The sequence below is a fragment of the Arvicanthis niloticus genome, chromosome 2 (genome assembly GCF_011762505.2).
Source record: "Arvicanthis niloticus isolate mArvNil1 chromosome 2, mArvNil1.pat.X, whole genome shotgun sequence".
Classification (NCBI taxonomy): domain Eukaryota; kingdom Metazoa; phylum Chordata; class Mammalia; order Rodentia; family Muridae; genus Arvicanthis; species Arvicanthis niloticus.
Genome location: NC_047659.1, coordinates 60842277 through 60867487, shown reverse-complemented (window position 1 = coordinate 60867487; position 25211 = coordinate 60842277). Strand labels below are relative to the sequence as shown.

The 25211-nt window shown below is 35.1% G+C and overlaps 2 protein-coding genes across 2 annotated transcripts; both read left to right on the top strand.

The window, feature by feature from the left end:
* The first annotated feature begins 8879 nt into the window (after positions 1-8879).
* Positions 8880-13040, top strand: LOC117703687 (olfactory receptor 8K3-like). The gene is made up of 2 exons (XM_034495465.2): positions 8880-8902; positions 11664-13040. The coding sequence occupies exon 2, from the start codon at positions 11682-11684 to the stop codon at positions 12639-12641; it is 960 nt and encodes a 319-aa protein (XP_034351356.1). The 5' UTR covers positions 8880-8902; positions 11664-11681; the 3' UTR covers positions 12642-13040.
* Positions 13041-21345: 8305 nt separating this feature from the next.
* Or8k1 (olfactory receptor family 8 subfamily K member 1) lies at positions 21346-24590 on the top strand. Its single transcript, XM_034495538.2, has 2 exons — positions 21346-21377; positions 23013-24590. Exon 2 carries the CDS (start codon positions 23032-23034, stop codon positions 23980-23982), a length of 951 nt encoding a protein of 316 aa, XP_034351429.1. The 5' UTR covers positions 21346-21377; positions 23013-23031; the 3' UTR covers positions 23983-24590.
* The last annotated feature ends 621 nt before the right edge of the window (positions 24591-25211 follow it).

Below are 25211 nucleotides of genomic sequence, written 5' to 3'. Positions count from 1 at the left end.
TATTGTTGCTCTCCTCACAGGGCCACCAGCCCTTAAGGTTCCTTCAATTTACTCTCTAACTCCTCCATTGTGAACCTTTGATCAGATTAATGGATAGCTGTGGGTACCTGTCTCTGGGTATGTCCGACTCTGGGAGACCTCTAAGGAGACAGCCTTATCAGGCTGCTGTCAGCTTTCCCATCCTGACATCCCTATCAGTGTCTATTTTTGGTGACTGCCCATGGAATGAATACCCAGATGGAATAGTCTCCCTACAACCCCCCCTTCAGATTCTAACCCACACTTTGTGTCCATATTTGCTCCCTTGGGTATTTAGTTACTCCTTCTAAGAAAGACCTAGGCATCCTCACTTGTTCTTTCTTCTTCATGAGCTTCATGTCGTCTGGTAGTTGAATCTTTGTTGTTTCAAATTTTTGGGCTAATCTCCGCTTATCAATGAATAAATACCATGTGTGTTCTTTTGTGATTGGGTTACCTCACTCAGGATGATATTTTCTAGTTCCATCCATTTACCTAAGAATTTCTCGAATTCATTATTTTTAATAGCTGAGTAATATTCCATTGTGTAAATGTACCACATTTTTTGTATCCATTCCTCTGTTGAAGGGCATCTGGGTTCTTTCCAGCTTCTGGCTATTATAAATAGGGCTGCTATGAACATAGTGGAGCATATGTCTTTGTTATTTGTTGAGGCACTTTCTGGGTATATACCCAGAAGTGGTATAGCTGGGTCCTCAGGTAGTGTTATGTCCAATTTTCTGAGGAACCGCCAGACTGACTTCCAAAGTGGTTGTACCAGCTTGCAACCCCACCAACAATGTAGGAGTGTTCCTCTTTCTTCACATCCTCGCCAGCATCTACTATCACCTGAGTTTTTGATCTTACCCATTCTGACTGGTGTGAGGTGGTATCTCAGGGTTGTTTTGATTTGCATTTCCTTGATGACTAAGGATGTTGAGCATTTCTTAAGGTGCTTCTCGGCCATTCGAGTTTCCTCAGTTGAGAATTCTTTGTTTAGCTCTGTACCCCATTTTTTTAATGGGGTTATTTTGTTGTTTGGCGTGTAATTTCTTGAGTTCTTTGTCAATATTCGATATTAGCCCCCTATCGGATGTAGGATTGGTAATGATCTTTTACCAATCTGTTGGTTGCCGTTTTGTCTTGTTGACAGTGTCCTTTGCCTTACAGAAGCTTTGCAATTTGATGAGGTCCCATTTGTCGATTCTTGATCTTAGAGCATAAGCCATTGGTGTTCTGTTCAGGAACTTTTCCCCTGTGCCTAGGTATTCGAGGGTCTTCCCCAACTTCTCTTCTAATAGTTTCAGTGTACCTGGCTTTATGTGAAGGTCCTTTATCCACTTGGAGTTGAGCTTTGTGCAAGGGGATAAGAATGGATTAATTTGCATTCTTCTACATGTTGACCTCCAGTTGAGCCAGCACCACTTGTTGAAAATGCTGTCCTTTTTCCACTGGATGGATTTAGCTCCCTTGTCAAAGATCAAGTGACCATAGGTGTGCGGGTTCATTTCTGGGTCTTCAATTCTATTCCATTGATCGTCCTGTCTGTCTCTGTACCAATACCAAGCAGTTTTTATCACTACTGCTCTGTAGTACAGTTTGAGGTCCGGAATGGTGATTCCCCCAGAGGTTCTTTTATTGTTGAGAATAGTTCTCGCTATCCGAGGTTTTTTGTTATTCCAAATGAATTTGTAAATTGCTCTTTCTATCTCTATGAAGAATTGATTTGGAATTTTGATGGGTATTGCATTGAATCTGTAGATTGCTTTTGGCAGAATAGCCATTTTTACTAAATTAATCCTGCCAATCCAGGAGCATGGGAGATCTTTCCATCTTCTGAGATGTTCTTCAATTTCTTTCTTGAGAGACTTGAAGTTCTTGTCATACAGATCTTTGACTTGCTTTGTTAGATTCACTCCAAGATAATTTATTTTATTCGTGGCTATTGTGAAGGGTGTCATTTTCCTGATTTCTTTCTCTGCTTATTTATCCTTTGAATAGAGGAAGGCTACTGATTTGTTTGAGTTGATTTTATATCCAGCCACATTGCTAAAGTTGTTTATCAGGTTTAGGAGTTCTCTGGTGGAAGTTTTAGGGTCACTTAAGTATACTATCATATCATCTGCAAATAGTGAAATTTTGACTTCTTCCTTTCCTATCTGTATCCCTTTGACTTCCTTTTGTTGTCTAATTGTTCTAGCTAAGACTTCCAGTACTATATTGAAAAGGTAAGGTGAGAGTGGGCAGCCTTGCCTAGACCCTGATCTTAGTGGGATTGCTTCAAGTTTCTCTCCATTTAGTTTGATGTTGGCTACTGGCTTGCTGTATATTGCTTTTACTATGTTTAGATATGGGCCTTGTATTCCTGATCTTTCCAAGACTTTTAACATGAAGGGATGTTGAATTTTGTCAAATGCTTTCTCAGCGTCTAGTGAGATGACCATGTGGTTTTTCTCTTTGAGTTTATTTATGTAGTGGATTACACTGATGGATTTCCGAATATTGAACCATCCCTGCATTCCTGGGATAAAACCTACTTGATCTTGATGGATAACTGTTTTGATGTGTTGTTGGATTCGGTTTGCGAGAATTTTATTAAGTATTTTTGCATCAAAATTCATAAGAGAAATTGGTCTGTAGTTCTCTTTCTTTGTTGGGTCTTTCTGTGGTTTAGGTATGAGTGTAATGCTAGCTTCATAGAATGAATTGGGTAGTGTTCCTTCTGTTTCTATTCGATGGAATAGCTTGAAGAGGATTGGTATTAGGTCTTCCTTGAAGGTCTGAAAGAATTCTGCACTGAAACCATCTGGCCCCGGACATTTTTTGGTGGGAAGATTTTTAATGACTGTGTCTATTTCTTTAGGCGTTATGGGACTGTTTAGATGGTTTATTTGCTCCTCGTTTAACTTTGGTACCTGGTATCTATTTAGAAAATTGTCCATTTCCTCCAGATTTTCCAGTTTTGTTGAGTATAGGCCTTTGTAGTAGGATCTGATGATATTTTTAATTTCCTCTGTTTCTGTTGTTATGTCTCCCTTTTCAGTCCTGATTTTATTAATTTGAATACTGTCTCTGTGCCCTTTGGTTAGTCTGGCTAAGGGTTTCTCTATCTTGTTGATTTTCTCAAAGAACCAGCTCCTGGTTTTGTTGATATTTTGTATAGTTCTTTTTGTTTCGACTTGGTTGATTTCAGCCCTGAGTTTGATTATTTCCTGCCGTCTATTCCTCTTGGGTATACTAGCTTCTTTTTGTTCTAATGCTTTCAGGTTTGCTGTCAAGTTGTTAATGTATGCTCTTTCCACTTTCTTTTTGTGAGCACTTAGAGCTATGACTTTTCCTCTTAGTACTGCTTTCAATGAGTCCGACATGTTTTGATATGATGTGTCTTCATTTTCATTTAAATCTAAAAAGTCTTTAATTTCTTTCTTAATTTCTTCCTTGACCAAGTTATCATTGAGTAGAGCATTGTTCAATTGCCAAGTGTATGTCGGCTTTCTGTTGTTTTTGTCCATGTCAAAGACAAGTCTTAATCCATTGTGGTCTGATAAGGTACTGGGGATTATTTCAACCTTTTTGTATCTGTTGAGGCCTGTTTTGTGACCAATTATATGGTCTATTTTCGAGAAGGTACCATGAGGTGCTGAAAAGAAGGTATATTCTTTTGTTTTAGGATGAAATGTTCTATAGATGTCAGTTAAATCCAATTGGTTCATAACTTCTGTTAGTTTCATTGTGTCTCAATTTAGTTTCTGTTTCCATGATCTGTCCATAGCTGAGAGTGGGGTGTTGAAATTTCCCACTATTATTGTGTAGGGTGCAATGTATGCTTTAAGTTTTAGTAAAGTGTCTTTTATGTATGTGGGTGCCCTTACATTTGGGGCATAGATGTTGAGAATTGCAAGTTCTTCTTGGTACATTTTTCCTTTGATGAATATGAAGTGTCCTTCTTTATCTTTTTTGATTACTTCTGGTTGAAAACTGATTTTATTTGATATTAGAATCGCTACTCCAGCTTGTTTCTTGGAACCATTTGCTTGGAAGATTGTTTTCCAACCTTTTACTCTGAGGTAGTGTCTGTCCTTTCCACAGAGGTGCATTTCCTGAATGCAGCAAAATGTTGGGTCCTGATTACGTATCCATTCTGATAGTCTATGTCTTTTTACTGGAGAATTTAGTCCATTGATATTAAGAGATATTAAGGAAAAATGAGTGTTGTTTCCTGTTATTTTTGTTATTAGCAGTGGAGATATGTTTGTGTAGCTACCTTCTTTTACGGTTTTTGAAAGATTACTTTCCTGCGTTTTCTAGGTTGTAGTTTCCCTCCTTGTGATGGAGTTTTCCACCAATTATCCTTTGAAGTGCTGGGTTTGTGTTGAGATACTGTGTAAATTTGGATTTGTCATGGAATATTTTGGTTTCTCCATCAATAATGATTGACAGTTTTGCTGGGTATAGTAGTCTGGGCTGACATTTATGTTCTTTTAAGGTCTGTATGATATCAGTCCAGGATCTTCTGGCTTTTATGGTCTCTGGTGAGAAGTCTAGTGCAATTCTTATAGGTCTGCCTTTATATGTTACTTTGCCTTTTTCCCTTACTGCTTTTAGTATTTTTTCTTTGTTTTGTACATTTGATGTTTTGACTATTATGTGGCGGGAAGTATTTCTTTTCTGGTCTAAACTATTTGGAGTTCTGTAGGCTTTTTGTATATTTATGAACATCTCTTTCTTTAGGTTAGGGAAGTTTTCCTCTATAATTTTGTTGAGGATATTTACTGGTCCTTTAAGTTGGGAGTCTTCCCCCTCATCTATTCCTATTATCCTTAGGTTTGGCCTTCTCATTGTGTCTTGGATTTCTTGTATATTTTGGGTTAGTAACTTTTTGTATTTTGCATTTTCTTTGACAGTTGTGTCAATGTTTTCCATGGTATCTTCTGCACATGAGATTCTCTCTTCCATCTCTTGTATTCTGTTGCTAATACTTGTGCCTATGACTCCTGATCGTTTTTTTAAGTTTTCTATCTCCAGGGTGTTCTCCCTTTGTGATTTCTTTATTGTTTCTACTTCCATTTTTAGATCCTGCATGGTTTTGTTTAATTCCTTCTCCCGTTTGGTTGCATTTTCTTGCAATTCCTTAAGGGATTTTTGTGTTTCTTCTCTAAGGGTTTCTATCTGTTCTTTGAGAGTGTTATTTATGTCTTTCTTAAAGTCCTCTATCATCATCGTGAGAAGTGATTTTAATTCTGAATCCTGCTTTTCTGGTGTGATGGGGTGTTCAGGGCTTGCTATGATGGGGGAACTGGGTTCTGATGATGCCATGTAACTTTGGTTTCTGTTGCTTACATTTTTGCCCCTGCCTTTTGCCATCTGGTTAAATCTAGTGCTACCTGTTCTTGCTGTCTCTGATTGAAGCCTGTCTTTCCAGTTGTCTCGCTTGTGTTTGGTCTTCTAGGAGTCCAGATGTCTCTGTGATTTTTTCCAGCTGCCCTGATTACAGTGGTATCTCTAGGATGCCTCAGGATATGGTGCCTCCAAGGTAGCAGTCCAGCTAGATGTCTGCTGTTCTGGGTGCAGTGTCTCCTCTTGGATATCTCAGGATATGTCTGACACTCTGAGTTCAGTTGTTCCTCTGTGGCTCTGGGTTGAGTGGACCTTCCAGTATGTCTCAGGCAGAATCCGGGGTCCACACAACTGCAGACCTGGTAGAGGTCTTGTCTGGGCCTCAGACCCGGGAGATGGGCAGAAGGGTGGTGCTAGCCAGCAGGGGCGCGGGGGGCAGGGGGGAAGGGTATCTGCTGGATTCTGTGCACTCAGGGCATCCAGCTATGAGCTCAGGGTAGTATGTGAGTTTTCCTACCTAAAGCTGGTTGTGGGATCTGTGGATCCCCCAGAATGTGTCTGGCGGAATCCGGGGTGCACTCACCTGCAGGCCTCAGATTGGAAGAGGGTCAAGCAGTGGGAGGGGAGTGCTAGTGCTGGCTATGGGTTCTATGGATCCCCCAGAATGTGTCTGGCGGAATCTGGGGTGCACTCACCCGCAGGCCTCAGACCGGAGGAGGCGATTTGATTTTTTTGTGTGTGTGAACTTGTGATGAACTTTGTAACATGTGAACATGTATTCTGAAAGATGTATAAGTACTGAGGACAAAGAGATCAGAAGGAAATAAAGGATAAATTTTTTTGCCTTGCCCCACTTAGAGTAGTATATAGAATAGAATTTTTTTCCTTTACCCAGATAGAATTTTTGCCTTTCCCACTTAGGATCCTTCTGCTTTTCCCCTTAGATAGCATTTATAGGAAACTTTCTACAAATTCATAATAAATGCTATAATTACTTTTGTGTCTTTTTCTTCTTGTGACTTCTGAATAGCTGACTAGTATGTTGAAAGTTAGAGCCCTGAAGTTCCTGCTGAGATAGTACAAAAGCTATTTACTTAATCCTTTGTTGTTTTGGGGATGAGGTGCTAAGTGTCAGTAACTGCAGTTTCTGGCCTCAGAGGATCACAGAAGCCAGGTCAGCTATAGTAGCATAATAACTTAGACTTAGATAAGTAAACTTTTATTATACAGCAACCCTAAATACCTCATAAGACAAAGTCTTACCCCTGAATCTTGTAAGACCAAGTCTTACCCTACGCTGATGTTCCTCCCACTCAGCTGTCTCAAAAATAATGAACAAGGAAGAACCCCCACCCCCAAGCCGCTGGGGCTGGCCCCAGCACTATTTGTTTTAACCTTAACTTTATGCCTCTGTGGGTGTTCAGCCAGGCTCATTAAGAGAATGGAACAGGTCCTCTAAGGGCAGGCCAAGCTACATGCTTGCTTTTAAAATTGAACCATGCATGACAATCACATATTGGTGGCAACCAACAGCTGACTAAGTAAACTTAAGTTCCACTCAACAATAGGGGAGCAATTTCTGATACTGGAAGCATAATCTGCTTCTCTGTGCTAGTGGGGTCATAGACCTTAACAGAGAATCTTCTATTCTTTGCTGAACCATCTTAATTTCTTACTATATTCTAAAACTTACCTTAATACCTACAGATAAGGGTAGTTACCATCTGTCATCAATATGACAAAATTCCTAAAGACCCCTTTGAACATTTTCATAAATTTCCTCTTTAGCTTTTATCCCTGATATTTGTACTAGGAGAGTTTAGTAATTTAAAAAGTTAATGTTTTTATTTTTTATACATTTTTGCATTTTGAGAATTTCATGAGTGCATCATTGAATTTGGATTATTTGCACATCCCTCTTTCTTCTCAAGTCCTCCCATTACCTGATACCCTCTCAAATTCATTGATTGTTCTTAAGTATTATTGTTATACATTTATGTGTGTATATCTGCATACACAACCTAACCAAGATTTTTATTATGTTATTTTTCTTTATCTCAGTTATAAATTTATTTTATTAAATAAGTCAAGTCAGGTGAATACAGGAACCATAACCAAAAAATGGAGCAAATACTAAAGGAAGTCATCCATTGGGGATTGCCCCACCTGGGGATTCATTTTGTCTGAAGACAACAAACCAGACACTGTTGCCTTTGCCAAGAGGCAAGGCAGGTTCCTTGCTGACAGAAACCTGCTGTGGCTGTACTTTGGGAGAGTCAGCCCACAATTCACCAATACAGATGTGGATGCTTTGGTGTCAACTCAGACTGAGCTCAGGGACCCTAGTGGGGGAGCTGGTAGAAGAACTGGAAGAGCGAGGAGGATTCAACCCCATAGGAAGATTGCAACCCCATAGCTGACCAAACCACCCAATGCTCCCAGGGACTAGACCACCAACCAAGCAGTGTACAGGAAGGGATCAATGGCTCCAGATACATATGTAGCAGAGGATGGCCTTGTCTGACGTCAATGGGAAGGGAGGGCCTTGGTCCAGTGAAAGTTTGATGCTCCAGCATACGGAGATTCTGGAGGGTTGGGGCAAGAAAGAGTGGGTGAGTGGGGGAGCACCGTTATAGAAGCAAAGGAGAGGAGGTGAGGGAGGTTGAGGGATGGGGAGTTTGTGGAGCAGTAACCAGGAAGTGGGATATTGTTTGAGATGTAAACGAATGGAATGATAAAAAAAAAAAAAAAAAAAAAAAAAAAAAAAAAGGCTTCTTTAAGCTGGTAATTGACCTTCTCACTCAGCTGCTGAAAGTTTACTAGGTTGTCACTGCTACTGCCTTTGTCTTTTAGACACTTGCATCTTAACATTAAATGTGAGTAAATTAAATAAAATCACTATAAATCTTATTATTCTTGAAGATTTTGGAAATTTTCTTTTTGTTGTTCTTTCTGGTTTTGTTTGGTTTTTGTTCATTTGTTTTGTTTTTCATTTCTTTAGTAAGCACTCAAGATTGTTGCTAAGCTGTGGTAACTTCTTCAAATTCTGTTAAAATAAACATTAAAGTGCTTAACACATTTTTGTTCATTTTATAAAAATATTAATTCATGTATGATGTCAGGCTTCTAGTCTGGGCTGAAATCTCTTCATACAACTATCAGGAGATGACATTTCAAATTGTTATACATACATACATACATACGTGTGTGTGTGTGTGTGTGTGTGTGTGTGTGTGTGTGTGTGTGTGTGTAAAGAGAGAAAGAGGAAAAAAAGAGAAATGTGTATATGGGGGAGTGTAGGGTTGTGGGGGGGTGAATGGGTGGGTGTACTTTTTGTACTAAATCTTTATACACTAATGAATACAAGTTCCACTCATTTAATGAACATCCTCTAGGCATTTATTTATACTCTAAAATGTTCTGGGATTATTTAAAATATTGCTTGGCATCTCCCAAGAGAGAATATCAAAAGATGAGAGAATATATAAATTGTGTTAATTTTTCCATGTGAGAAACACATGACACACAAGATAGAGGATCTTCACAGGTAAAGCTGAGTATCATGTATCAGAGACACCCACAATGTTTCAGTGATATATGTATTATTTAACTTTAATAGCAAAGAAACAAAAAATTATCACCATTTATTATTCAATTTTCAGTGCTTCCTGCCACCAAATGTAACTATAATATGACTTCTCTCCTATAAATTCAAATGAACCTTTTTATATTTATATATTTTAAAGAAAAACTAAAATATATTCTTAAAATATCAATGTTTTTCACCTACATAAATATGTTATGTATGTATATGTTTACCTCAAGCTGAAAAAAACTGAGAATAAAAAACAGAAAAGTATAAAAATGTGAATGCCAAAGTGGCATGAGGAAATTTTTCTTAGTTCCCTACAAATAGTTAGTCTGTGTCTAGTCTCTGATAATGTCAAAATTGTTGCTTTTATTAAAAACAAAGATCATAGGATTGTCAATTTTAAGAATACAATGTTATGGTACATAGAATATCCAAAGGTTCCTTGATTTTCAGTGAGATCTGACAAACTTAAAATTTCTTCATAGAATAAAGTGTTGGTGCAGAGCTAAAACATGGCAGTGACCCAATTCGTGGTAAAATTTTAAAAGGCTATCTGATTCTTACATAGAAGTCCAAAGTTAGTGAAAGGAAGGTCATTGCTTTTTTCAGATTTTAACAAGAAAATGAGCACCCTCTTCTGTTCTCACATAATGATGAGAACACAGTGGACAGTGAAAATGAGATCCTCCTGAGCTTTATATGGAGATGCAGGAAAGGTAGCTAAGATGACAAAAAGATCAGAGAATAATTACTTATGTGTATAAATATGTCATAATGCAATGCATTAAGTTATATACTAACTTAAAAAATTAATGAAGATAAATGTGCAAATAGTTTTCTTCTTACTAAATGTATTGTTTTGCTTCAAATAATTACAAATAATTAGCTTTATATTGCTTCTTATTGCAATCCTTGAGCATATTCATTTCAGACTGCTGAAGTATATTTCCTGGAGTATATTTCTGCACAATATATTGGTGATACTGAAGACATAGTAGGCAAATGGAAAGCAGTTTTATAAACTGGAAAGTAATATTTTAAATAATTTAAGTGTGTATTACATTATTATGTATGCTAATTTCTATGTATTCATTTTTTGCACATGTTTTACCAGGCATGGATTTTACTATAATTTTCATCAAAATCATATTTTTCATTCTTGTTGTAAAGGATTAAATATCATAATTTTACTAATTTAATAGTAACTCTCCTCTGTCAACATACATTCTACTTCATATTCTGTTCAGGTTCTGATAATTATGGCATTCAGCTAAGCCCTATTTGATTAACTATGATGTGAAGAAATTTTTACTGCCTATAGTAACAAAATATTTTACATAATATCCAGGAATTTTGCAAATATTTTTATAATATATTTTATTTAGTTCTTGTGGTATATTCTCAAAATTACATTTAAATATATTATATACAAAATACAGCATAAGGTCAAGTGTTAACAGAATATATATGAAAACATAGATCTCAGGAGGGTGAGGTAAGAGGGTTGTTAAAAGTGTGAGTACAATTAGGGTGCATGATATCTTGTCTTGTAAAAGGAAGAGTGGGAGAACAATTCAGATACTATGTCCTGAGGAAAATCATCTGAAACTTTCCCATTCTCATAAAAATGATTAGCAATGTGATATTGTTTATTGCTTATATTTATACATATATTCAACATGGTAGTGGGTTGATGATTGAAATGTAAAAAGTATAGGTGTAAAAAGTTTCAGGTGATTATACTGAAATAGCGGGTTTTACTGATATTTAAAATATATAGCAACAAGTTTTTGACTAAACGAGTGATGTTAACTACAATGCTGATATTTTTATCTAAACTAGGATTTCTATGTGACTATAATTACACATCAAACATTAAAAAGGGATATGTATAGATAGATAGATAGATAGATAGATAGATAGAGATACATATATAGATATATAGACATATACACATATAGATATATAGATTAGATATATAGAGATATAGAGATACAGAGATATAGAGATATAGAGAGGTATAGAGATAGATATAGAGATATAGAGACATATAAAGATAAAGAGATATAGAGGTATAGCGATATAGAGATATATTTTGAGCATTTATTTTTGGTTTTGAGAGTTTTTGAGACAAGATTACACTATATGCCCTAAGCTGTTCTCAGATAGTGACTTTCAATTACCTCCCAATGTCCTAAAGTTGTAGTTAGATATGCATTCTCCAGCTGAATATTGAATATTATTAGAAATTTTACAAAAATTTGCCTTATATTTTCATAGCTGTTATGTTTGCCATACAGCTATTATAAATCTATCAACTGTCTAACTATAATCTGTTTTTATATCTTTCTAGCATTTATTCAGAGATATTTCTCTATATATTTCATAAAATAAAAAAATTATAACGTGCTATTATTGAGAAAAAAATATTGTATATAATGAGATACACTGAAGTTTACTTAGTCTCAATCCATTGGTTGTAATAAAAGCTTATCTTCATATTACAAATAGAAATTAATATGGAGTGTCATGCACAATTAACTTTGCATCTCTAACTATATGAAACACATTGTCATTTGAGAACAGTGAGTTTATAATAGCATCATAATTTCTTTTATTTTAGTTTTGAATACGTATTGTATATGCTAATGTTGTATACTAATATCTGCCAGTTGACAATATAAGATAACTATATTGGTGTCTGTACTCTAAATAGGTTTTCTAATAAACCAGGATGGGGAAACACAACCTTACAGTAGTGACTGAATTTGTCCTGATGGGCATCACTGACCGCCCTGAACTTCAGGCCCCATTGTTTGGACTCTTCCTCATTATCTATCTGATCTCTCTGATGGGAAACTTGGGCATGATCATCCTCACCACAGTGGACTCCAGGTTGCAAACACCTATGTACTTTTTTCTGAAACATCTGGCTATTACAGATCTTGGTTATTCTACATCAGTGGGACCCAAAATGTTAGTAAATTTTGTTGTGGATCAAAATACAATATCATTTAAACTTTGTGCCACACAGCTTTCTTTCTTTCTTGTGTTCATTGTTAGTGAGCTTTTTATTCTATCTGCAATGTCCTATGACCGCTATGTGGCCATCTGTAAGCCTTTGTTCTATACTGTCATCATGTCAAAAAGGTTATGTTGGATATTAGTAGCAATTCCTTATCTCTATTGCACATTTGTTTCTCTTCTGGTCACAATTAAGATTTTCACTTTGTCTTTCTGTGGCTATAATGTCATCAGTCATTTCTACTGTGACAGTCTCCCCTTATTACCTCTGCTGTGCTCAGATACACATGAAGTTGAACTGATAATTCTAATCTTGGCAGCCTTTGATTTAATTTCCTCTCTTCTGATTGTCCTTGTGTCCTACATGCTCATCCTCATAGCCATTCTGAAGATGAACTCTACTGAAGGCAGGCAGAAGGCTTTCTCTACCTGTGGGTCCCACCTAACAGTAGTCATTGTATTCTATGGTACTTTGATATTTATGTATGTCCAGCCTAATTCCAGCCACTCATTTGAAAGTGATAAAGTGGCTTCCATATTCTATACACTGGTGATCCCCATGTTGAATCCCTTGATCTATAGTTTGAGAAACAAAGATGTAAAATATGCTCTGAAAAGGACATTGAATAATTTGCATAAATTATTTTCTTTGGCTTCTCATAAAATATAAATTTTTCTAGTTAAATGCTTGCTCCATGTGTATTCAGAAAGCATAAAAAGAAGTTTTAATGTAATTTTAAACAGTGTATTATATTTATATTAACTTTACTGCTATGCATAGATTAATAATGAAAACAAAATTCAAGAGAAGTAAATGAGACTTTTCTATAATAGTTGATTTTATAGAAGGGTTGAGAGAATATAGACCCACATACCATCACTTGAAAACAACACACACACACGCACAAACACTCACTCACACTCACACAGACAATAGCACTAAGGCTAGTGACACAATGAGGTGTAAAGGGAAATAATAACACATATAAGTATATGTACATATGTGTGTGTATGTATAGATCTGTTTGTATGTTTATCATCTGTTGAAATAAAGCTCAAGATGCCTGTCCCTGTTGTGTTCATTTGTCTATGTGATTGCTTTTTCTCAGACTTAATCTTCACTTTCAATATAGTAGTTTTTATTTGTACTCCATAATGTTTGTTTAAACAAAATGAAATTCTTATTACTTTGCCAAAATAATGACTATTTCAAACACAATTACCACATTAGTTCTATGTCAATATTTTCATTTCAAAGTATAATTCTGTTAAACTCAGTAATACAAAGACCCTTACTGTACCAAAATCTTGTCTCTCAACCCATTTTTTTCATAACCAGGGGCCTTTTGTTTAAGATAAGTACTCTAAACTATTCATAAATAAGCTGAGGTGCTTGCTTGTATTTCTTTGCTGGCCTTATTTGTGAACTGTCTGCCCAGTATTACAATTATTTTAAATTAACTACAGTGATATGATAACCACTTAATAGAGTGTATGTTTTTATATCTTTCTGTAAGAAGACCATATTAAAATAATTGTTGTATGTTTTCAATATGTTTATTTGTCTCAATAGTAACCAATATACAAATATGATTTTATCGATTCTCATTGACTGTTCATATCACTGTATTGCTGAGCTCATCAGTAGCAAATCAATTGATTATATATATATTTCATTTATTTCTACTTAATGTATACAATTATCCTTTGATGGTGTTAGCTCCTCAGAGTTACAGTGAGTCCATGTACAGGAATTTGTCTTGTGTTTTTCACATAATTGTTTAGTGTCATTTTCCAAACAAAACATTGTCATTTTTCATGTAAACACACATTTTTTGAGAACTAGTTACCAGATTTTTTAGAAGTATTGTTATATTCACTCTTCAACCTAAAAAGAAGTGATTTGCTAAATTAATTGATAACTATATACAGATATAAATAGCATTATCATAAATAATAATAGCTGTAGCTACATAGGCTGACAAAATTTGATATTGTACTATTTAAATGATTTTCTTATTATTGAGGCATCAACCCATACTATATCTCAGCTCACCATGGAACTCACTATGTATACAGATTTGTATAGAATGTAAAGCAATTCTCCTTTGTATAGTGTATGACTCTATATAGCTAAATAGTATATTTCATTGTTACAGTTTAAAAATGTATTTAAGGTAGTGAAATTACCAAGAACTTCCAGGTAATATTCTTGAGTAGCATATGTCAAATGGACCAGAGACAGTGTTAGCAGAATTTAACATTAAATAGTTAGAAATATACCAAGGAAAATAAGAAGGAGGAGGAAAGAAAGGATGGAGGAGGAGGAAGGAAGAGGTGGAGGAAGAAGGAGAATAAAGGTAGAGGAGAAAGGCAGAGAAGGAGGAGGAAAAAGGAGAATAGGAAAAAGGCAACAAAGGAAAGAAAAGAAGGAGGAAGAGGAGAAGGAGGAGGGGAGAAGAAAAGGAGGAGAAGGTAGACACAGATAAGAAGGTGGATAAGGAGGAAGAGGAAAAGAACAAGAACAAAAAGAACAAAATATAGGCATGAATGAGAACAAGAGACAGAGGGAGGAAAGAGGAAGAGAGAGAGAAAAGGGAGGAATGGAAAGTAGAGTTTCTTGATTTTCTCCTTTCATGTTCAGCCAATTCTGGCAAAAGAAGATGGAAAAGATAATTTTTCATAAATGTGCTTGCTAATAATTTGCAGAATGGAATTCCACAAGGAGAAAATAAGAGATAAAGTTTCATCCACAAAAAGAAAGAAAGAAAGAAAGAAAGAAAGAAAGAAAGAAAGAAAGAAAGAAAGAAAGAAAGAAAGAAAGACAGAAAGACAGACATGGTATTCTGCATACTGCAAATAATTTTATATCAGCTTCAGCCACCAAGGAAATTATTTAACAAGCAGAATCACAATGAGCACTTTCTGGGAGTTTTTGTCAAAACCTGTTATCACAGCGTTAACCAGTCTGATACAGGGGAATTTACCACATTCTAAACTGAAAGTGGGCCATTTACCTAAGATTAAAATCTCAAGTAACAGCACATGCTGTAGAGGATGTGGAGCAAGGGGAACACTGCTCTACTATGGGTAGGAATGCAAACTTGTACAACTACTTTGGAAATTAATTTGATGGTTTCTCAGAAAACTGGAAATAGTGCTACCTCAAGACCTAGCTATACCACTCCTGGGCATAAACTCAAAAGTTTCTTCACCATTCCACAAAGACGCTTGCTCAACTGTTTATAGCAGCTTTATTTGTAGTAGCCAGAAACTGGAAACACCTAGACCTCCCTCGACTGAAGAATGGATAAAGAAACTCTGATATTCTCAATTTATTAGTTAGTAAATCCTATATTCCATATTGGCTGCCCTGGACCCAGACCTGTAGTCTTCTTGGGCCACTATCCCCTGGCCCCTACAGAGTGGCTATGCTCACTGTCTCACACCTTCTCAGGCCTGGCATGGCTTATCTCCCTCTCCTTCCTCCGTCTCTGGCTCAGAACTCCTAAAAGTCCCATTTCTGTCTGCCCAGCCCAGCCGTTAGCTGTCAGCAACTTTATTTACCAATCAGAACCAACTGAGGGTAGTGTCTTATGTGCAGACATGTGGATTCTTGTGCAAACAATTTTCGGGACCCAAAATTATCATAATACAAGCAGCCACAGTACATCTATGCAATGGAATACAATTTGACTATTAAAAACAAAGACATCATGAATTTTGCAGTCAAATGGATACATCTTAAGAATATCCCCAGAGTGAGGTAAAAAGTCCCAAAAGGACATACATGGTATGTGCCCGCTTATAAGTGGATATTAGCCACAAAATACTGGATACCCATGCTACAGCCCACAGTCCCAAAGAAGCTAAACAAGAAGGAAAACATAAACAAAGATGCTTGAATCTCAGTCAGAACGGGTAATAAAATTGTCACCAGGGGTAGAGGGATGGGTAGAAGAGGAGATGAGGAGTGAATTGGAGCTGGGGGGGGGGGTGGCGTCAGGATCAGGTGTTGGGAGAGGCAGGGGGGATATTCAGATGACCATGAGAATGAATGGAAATCTGCTAGTGACACTGGCAGGGGTGAGTCATCTTCAAATCAAGACAGAGAAGGGGTTTAAGGGAAGTGCCAAAGAATCTATGTGAGTGTCCTTAGCTGTGACTCACAACATTGGGAATATGGAACTGGAAGAGGCCCCCTCCTGTAGCCAGGCAGGAACCACAATTGACCAATAAGTACACCAACCCACCTACAAAACTTTCGATCCAGTTTATCGTGTCTACAAGAAGTGCAGGGACAGAGCATGGAGAAAAGACTGAGGGGATGGCAAACAATAACAGGCTCAACTTGAGACCCATTCCATGAGCAAGTACCAGTCCCTAACACTATGAATGATACTATGTTATGGCCGCAGATAGGAGCAAATTGTCCTCTGAGAAGCTCCAACCAGCAACTGACTCAGACAGATAATGGACACCCACAACCAGTGACTAGAGCCTGAGGACTCATAGGGAAGAGTAGGAAGAATTGCAAGTCCCTGAATGGAATAGAATCTCCATAGGAAGAAAAATGCAGTCAACTAACCTGGACATTTGCAGCTCTCAGAATCTGAACTACCAACCAAAGAACATACACGGGCTGGATCTAGGCCTCCTCACATATGTAGCAGAGAGGAAGCTATGTCATCATGTGGGTCCTGAACAACTGGAGCAGGTGGGTGGAGACTAGCTATCCAAAAGCTGTTGCCAGTATGTGGTATATGTTCTTTTAGCTGGGCTTCCTTGTCTGACCTTAGTGGGAAAGAATGTGCCTATCCTCACAGAGATGTGATGGTTCATGGTTGGGGATACCCAGGGGGCTTTCTTCCCATTCAGAGGACAAGTGGAGGGTAGATGGGGAAAAGATTCTGGGAGCGGTGATGTGGAGGGGTCAACAAGTTGAATGTAAATTCAATAAGTAAAAAATAAATTTTAATGAATTAAAACTAAATAAAACTGATTGTATGTTACATGAGTTCTTAGTAAGCCTGGTCTACATAATGAAATCCTGCCTTTATAAAAAAAAAAAAAATTATCTATTTCTAATAGTTCTATGGAGAGTGTTAGGAACTCAAGAGCTCCCAGATTTATGATGTCCTGTTATCAGGCCCAGTTTTTGTAGGCCCCTTGTAAGTAGGCACTGTGTCTGTAATGTCAGAACTGTACTGGGTAGAAAACTGCATGTCACAGCCCTTTTTTTCTATCTTTGACGCTTAACAGTCTGTCTTTATTTATATATCCAATCTACTAGGTGCCAATCAATACTTTCATCCAAAAAAACAAAAACTATGGTCACATATGGACCATAGTTAAATTCAGTGGGCCTCAATTTGGAGGCCCTCTTTTTGACCTCTTTGGGGAAGATACTTCCTGCTGTTCTAAGCATTTGTTTGGATCCAAGGCCTTGTGAATGTTCCCACTTAGAGTTAAATATGTATTCGTCTCATTCAGGCCATGTTTAGTCAGCCATGATAGTAAGACTTTAAATGTGTAGTTTCTTATACACTCAGGCATGAAAACGTGTAGTTAATATTATAGAATATAGAAGAAATATACAGATTGATAAGTTTGTATTTGTGTGTTTAGGAGTATACGCGAATGCATGTACACACACACACACACACACACACAAATGTAATAACAATTAAGAAAAAAGAGACCTTGACTTTGGAAGACATTAAGGAAAGTTTTTGAGTAAAGAACTATAATCTCAAAAATATTAATTTTAAATATATTTAAAGAAACATAATAAATATGTAATAAGTAAATACAAATGGATATAATGAAGAAACTCATAGAACAATAGGACTGGGAGGAAAATTAAAGAGGCTCAGGGGTCATAATTTTAATAAATATATGAAATTATCAAAGAACAAGTTTATTTAAGGGTATAAAAGACTTCAATAACAAAAGAGTAATAATAGTAAAAATATAATGGCTCCTGATACTGGAAATTCCTGAACTTATAAAGAGAAAAGCCGTCAGACTCCAAGTTTAGACTTCAAAAAAAAAATTGTGCTCACTTGATCAAACTCCTCTCCTCCATTTGTCATGAAGTGTATGAATAATAAAAATGTTTGCAATTGGTATGACAGGAAAGACAGTACCCCATAGTACATTAAGACTAATTAGCACCAGTCTGCTCTTCTATGCTGAGCTATTGTGCACACTGAAATGAAAAAAAATTCATGAAACATATAAAACAATTGCCTTTCACAAAAGGAAACTTTTGTAATTTAAAAATTTTGTATTATCCATAATTTTAAGATTCCCAGTGACCAAATTCCATCAGCATACAGTTTCTTAATTGAAGAAAGGGGCCACTTGGGAAGTAAGGAATGAGGGGATTGCAATTTTGTAAACATGATAGAAAGGAATAGAAAGATGTTAGCAGTCAGGAGAAAAGACTACCTGGAGTTTAATTTCCAGGATGGGTTAGAGGCACATGGAGAAAACGATGATCACATAGGTAAAAGGTTTGAGGAGTTGATCCCACTCTTGTGCCATATTATATTAGAATACATATTCATCTTATAATCTGTCTGACATCTCTAATTCCCTTGTTGATAAAGAATACATTAGAATACATATTCATCTTATAATCTGTCTGACATCTCTAATTCCCTTGTTGATAAAGAATACAACACTTCACATACTATTCTCTAAAACACCAAATGACACATACTATAAACATGAAATATGTACATGTTCAGTGATTCAGCACTCAGGGAGAAGTTACCATTCCAATGTAGGTTAGTTTGATATCTTACTCACTTCCCATGGCCTTTCTGTAGTTAGGAATGGTCCATACTGTTTTCAGTGATCTCTGCCTATTTCAGAAGGACTGTTTTCCAGCTGAGTAAACAGTTTTTTTTGTGTATTGAGCTGGTTCTGAGTTTGCTTACATTAACTGTTTTGTCTGTTTCGGTTGTCATTACCAGTTTCTGACTTAATTTAACTTCAAATTACTAGGTGTATACACAGCAAAAGAGTAACACTCCACTTTTTTCCTTGATTCTTAAGATCTTTTGCATATCCACTTTCATTTTCAATATTTCCATTTATTTTTCAAAGTGTGTTTTACATGTAATAGCAAGGTGATTGACAATATAATACTGGAGACTGTAGTTGTTTTGCCAGACTTGCTGGAAAGTCAAATATAAGCCAGTGCCCCCCTACACAACAAAAACCAATATACTCAATTTTCTCCAAACCTTATAAAACTAGAACACTCATTGTCTTCATGGATTAACTGCCTTAGGAATGGAAATCAAACACAGAATTGCCACATATCAAATATCAATTTAAACTGTTGTGTTTTCAACTGATTTACTACAATTGAGTTACTCAAGCTTTTTTTAATTTTACTTATTACAACTATTTTTCTGGAGACAAAAAGTCAACTAATAGAAATGTAAACTGTAGAATATCTTTTCAGATATAAGAAAATGGAAACACTTAACCTATTGGCCAATGCTGTCACAGTCCTGGATGCCTATTAGCTATAAAACATTCCTCCATATCAAAAGAACTGTATTATAAGATCATGAAAGTATTCAATGTATGTTCAAGATCACTATCGAATTAACCGTAACTGCAAAATTATATTTATAACAAAATATTATTGCTTTGAAATTGTGACTAACACAAAGAAAAATATAACAAAATCTGATGTGACTATATGTGTAATATGTATTGTTAAAAATCAAGTAAGTTATTCTCTTCTTCAAAAGTATACAATGAGAAATTAATATGTATCTTTGCATACTTAATTTATTATCGTAAGTTCAAAGTGAAGGCTTGTAATAAACCCAATACAAAGGCTTCTTTTAATCGGTAAAATAAACCAAACCAAACAAAACACAAAAACAGTGACATTCCCAATTGACATATTACTACCCATGACCAGACACGATGAATAATATTAAATTTAACATTTCACTTTGATCACCATTAATTCATAATTAAAATGTTTATATATAGCTAAGAAAAATGAAAAATAATGGATGACATTTTGAATTAATTTTTAGCACAGTGTGTTTGTGTGTGTGTGTATGCAAATGCAACCATGAGTGAAATCTTCCATGTATATGTTTACCACAATGCTTAAGTGTAGATCTCAAGAACACCTCAGATGTCCTTCCTTGCATTTTAGTTTATTTAAGAAAGGCTCTTTTTTGTGGCTATCACTACATATGGCAACCTAGCTAGCCTGTGATTTTCTGTGTATTCTCCTTTCTCTGCCTTTCTAAAGCAGCAGTGATACTACAGGAGATCAGGGTCAGAATTTTTATCTATTCTGGACATTTAATTCAGAGATATATTGAAGTATTAATCTCAGGTTGCCACACTTGCTCAGCAAGCACTTTCACTTCACTCTCTGAGTCAATTCCCAGCACTTGCTAGAATTTTGTTGTAAATTTTACACTGTGTTAAAGGATATTAGTCTACAGATAATTACCATTGTTGTATCAGTGACTGATTTCATTTTAAAATAACATTGACACTTAAACTGAAGGTAAAGAATTTCCTACATTTTCATTTTAAAAATAATAATTTGAGGGAAATTGGTGCTACTTCTTCATTAAAAATTTGGTGGAATTCAGGAGCGAAAACCACAGGAATAACCTCACTAATCTGAAAAACAAGGCTATCTCTCTAACACAAACTAAATTTATAGGTCTATCCTAGTGAAAACAAGGTATTATATCAGGCAAAATAACATTGGAGGAAACATTGGCGGGAGTTTTCTTTCCTATGTATTTTTAAAAAAATATAATTCTATAGACCTACATAGCAAAAATAATTTCTGAAAAACTTATATAAGCAAAAATACTTGGAGAAATATCAAAACCAGTTTTCTGGAAATCAGACATAGATTAACTATGTTATAAATATATGAGCCATAATTCACCACAATTCACTATTAGTTTCTTATTAGAAACATTGTGTATTTCACAGGGTGTTTTTCTGAATCAATTTATTTATTTATTGTAATATATGAATGTATTTGTTAGTTATAAAAGAATAGTAAAATTAATAATTATATCAGGTTAGCAGTCTAAGATGCTCAAAAGTCATTAAGTTTGTGATTTTCAACATTTAATGATATAGGGTGGTCCATACGCTACATTAGCCTAATGCATGAAGTATTTTTCTTTTCCTTACATTATATTTAAAGAATAATTATTAGATGCACAAGACACTCTACCATCCCAAAGGAAATCATGTACAATTTGTTTATCCATTCGTATTTGAACTGCAATACAGTGAGTCCCATGGGGCCAGAAAGGAACTTAAATCTATTCTGTTACAGACTAAGAAGATCACAGCAGCAAGATTCCTAAGAAAGGTCTCCACACAGGTAAGAAGGAACAGTGCGTTTTGATAGGTTTTAAAGACATACTTAAATTCAGTTATTACCAAAGGCATAAATTTTAATGGTATTAGTACCCAGGGAAGACCTTTCATGCAGTTTCTAATAGTCTTTGTTCATTATTCAGAATGGTCATTTTAAGCACACAGCCTTGTTCCTCAGCCATCCATTTTAACAAGAATCATTTTCTTTCATTATACATCTGGGTTTACTTATGCCTCATATCCCATCTTTACTATGGTTGACTTTCCTGAAGAGGTGGCATGATATAGTGTTTATGAGACTATATTCATATGTTGTATGAGGAATATATATCTTAACTTTTGCACTTATATAAAGAATAATTTTTAAAATTATTGCAGCCTCTAAGCCTCAGTTTGTTTGAATCCTATATGAGTGGGAAAGAGATGACTGGTTCCTAGTTTACTGAGAGGATCACATGAGTTAATGTCTACAAGAAGACTAAAGTATATCCAGCACATAAAGTTTTTCTCTTCAAATTTATAATCTTTTAGGAGTCTCTTTCCATAATATTTCTACAGGTGTTTAAGAACAGTCACCATATTCAGCACCATGTTTTCACAGAAGACAAATGTACAGTTCAGAGGTCATTAGAAATAGTGATTCAACATGAAGAACAAACAAGCATCAAAAAATCAAACTGAGATATTAGGATATTCTAAATTAAGTCTCTAGAATTAGGTTTTGCATGTTAGCAAACAAGCTGATGTGTACATTCATCCACAGTTAGAAATGTCGAAACTGCTATGTGACTGTCATAAATAGTATGTAAAGTATTTCTAAGTGTTTCTTTAAGCATGTGTCTGACTTGATTAGAAGAAAAAAAAAGAGTTCCCATTATTTATATCTATTATCTATGTCTATGTCTATAGATATATATCTATAGACTATATCTATAGTTATATACACAGATATAGATACTTTATCTCTATTTCTATATTATATACATATGTACACTATATATACATATATATGTATATATATATATATACATACATATATATTGGAGTGTGTCTGTGTTTATATATGTGTGAGGATGTGTGTGCTTTTAAACTTGAAAATTAAAAAAAATAAACTAAGAAAACTTTTTTACATAATTCAAAAACTTGACAACAAATGAAGTAGATATTATTTTTTTTATCAAAATGAGTACTTATTGCTGAATATGATGGCACATGCCTATAATCCCAGTTCTCAGCTCTCACAAGTACAAGCAGCAGGATCAGAAGTTCTAGACTGTTTTCAGCCACATAGCTAATTTGAAGTCAGATAAAGCTACAGAAGATTCTGTTAATGCAGAGACAGTATAATACAAACTCTAGACCACTCTGAGCGAGACCCAGTCTCAAAACATAGAACAAAACATGAAAACAAAATCACACTATTTAATACTGTTTTATTATTCTTCCCCCTTTAAAGCCCACTGTACCATAGGTTTTCTTTTTTGTTTGTTTGTTTTTTTATTTTAGATACAAATGTTGTCTTCTATATTTTTCCTGAATGGAGCAGAACTGGTTTAGGTGAAGAAGCCATATCTTACTCGGCATGCTGTAAATAAAAGCATCTCAGAAATAACTTATTTTAAACTTACTTCCTGCACAGATTGCCAATATTGAGCCAAATGGAGAAATCCAACCACACTGCAAGGAAACAAGTTACTGAATTTATTCTCCTGGGACTCACCAACAGCCCGAGCCTCAAGGCACCACTCTTTGGAATATTTTTAACCATATATTTGGTCACACTGATGGGCAATCTGGGCATAATTATTCTGACTCATTTAGACTCGAAACTACATACTCCTATGTACTTTTTCCTGAGACATTTATCAATCACGGATCTTGGTTACTCTACAGTTATTGGTCCAAAAATGATGGTAAATTTTGTTATGCAGCAAAATATCATTTCCTACACAGGGTGTGCTGTGCAACTGACATTCTTTGAGATTTTCATCATTACTGAACTGTTTATCCTCTCAGCCATGGCATATGATCGCTACGTAGCCATCTGCAAACCTCTTCTCTATGCGATCATCATGGCAGGAAAAGTACGTTGCGGGTTGGTACTGGTACCCTATCTCTACAGCATATTTGTGTCCTTACTTCTCACAGTTAAGTTATTCACACTGTCCTTTTGTGGCTCAAACGTCATCAGTTACTTTTATTGTGACTGTGTCCCTCTGATATCTCTGCTCTGTTCTGACACACGTGAATTAGAATTGATTATTTTAATTTTCTCAGGCTGCAATTTACTCTCCTCCCTCCTCATTGTACTCATATCTTACATGTTCATTTTTGTGGCAATTCTCAGGATGAAGTCCAAGGAGGGAAGGTCCAAAGCCTTCTCTACATGCAGTTCTCATCTGACTGTAGTGGTTGTGTTCTACGGAACACTGCTGTTTATTTACCTGCAACCCCAATCCAGCCATACTTTTGAAACTGATAAAATGGCCTCTGTGTTTTATACACTAGTCATTCCTATGCTCAATCCATTGATTTACAGCCTAAGAAACAAAGAAGTAAAAGAGGCCCTTAAGAGAACTCTTACTCATAGACTCAGAATTCACACTTAATACCTCAATATTGAAATAGCAGAAATGTATAGAACGTTTTCATTTAAAATTCCCTATATAAAAACCTCTATTGTTTCCAATTCAAAAGAATTTAGAAAAGTACAAACAAAATAAAGTCTTTAAATGAAAATAAAGATCCCATTGGAAACCATAGTTTATAAATATAGGAAAATGTAGGAGTTTTTGTTGTTGTTGTTGTTGTTGTTTAAACTACATCTTGTAAAAGGCAAAATAATGTTTAATTAAAATGAATCAATATAAAGTATAGAACTGGTAATACATTTTACAGTTGTCACTGTGTACTAAAATTAAATAAGATTATACCTCAAAGAACATACCAGCTAACCTGGAGGCAAAAAAAAAATGTGATTAATGTAATTACAACATGAAATCAAATTTAAAATGTCAAGGCTATAGGTCAAAGAAAAGATTAGATCTATGGTAAAATTTCAATCAATTTAAGATAATATTTTATTTATCAAGGAAAATTATACATCCAGAGAGATGTTTTTTAATTAGAATATCATGGGTAATTTCAGGTTCATAGCCTCATGATGTAATCTTTTAAGACCAAATTCTCAAATGAATTATTATAATCTAGCAACACTATGAACATTTTAAAAAATATATTTATATATATTAATTATTAATATATACACATATTAATATATTAATATATATATTAATATATATATAACTTATATATATATATAAGTTTTTATGCAATGAAGATACCTGGTAATGAAGGAGCAATTGTGTGACTAGTCTAGGTGTCTTTTTTTCATTGAAAGCTTACACAAAATGTCATAAATTATGAAACACTATGGTGCTCTTATGTTTCTAAAAAATAATAACCCTTATTCTCCATAGACACTATCATAGACAGTCATATCACATTTCTATAATCACGTATTAATATATTCTTTTCTTTGATGCATTTTCTCAAAGATCTTCAATTTTCAGCATAAAATAGAAAGTCATTTAGACATTAAGCTGCTAAGCATAAATGGTTCAGCAAAGAATACCCTGTTAAGATTTATCCTAAGTATTGATATGATTCATTCCAATTCAATAAAATGTGTTTTGAAATCAAAGTACAATTTTAACACTTTATTTTTTATTATGTATCAAGTTTTGATATTTTTGAAATCTACTACCACAAATGTCTACAAGGAATAAAAACAAAATATTCCATGAGTAGTTTAGGCTGCTCCTTTAGAGTAAAGAAA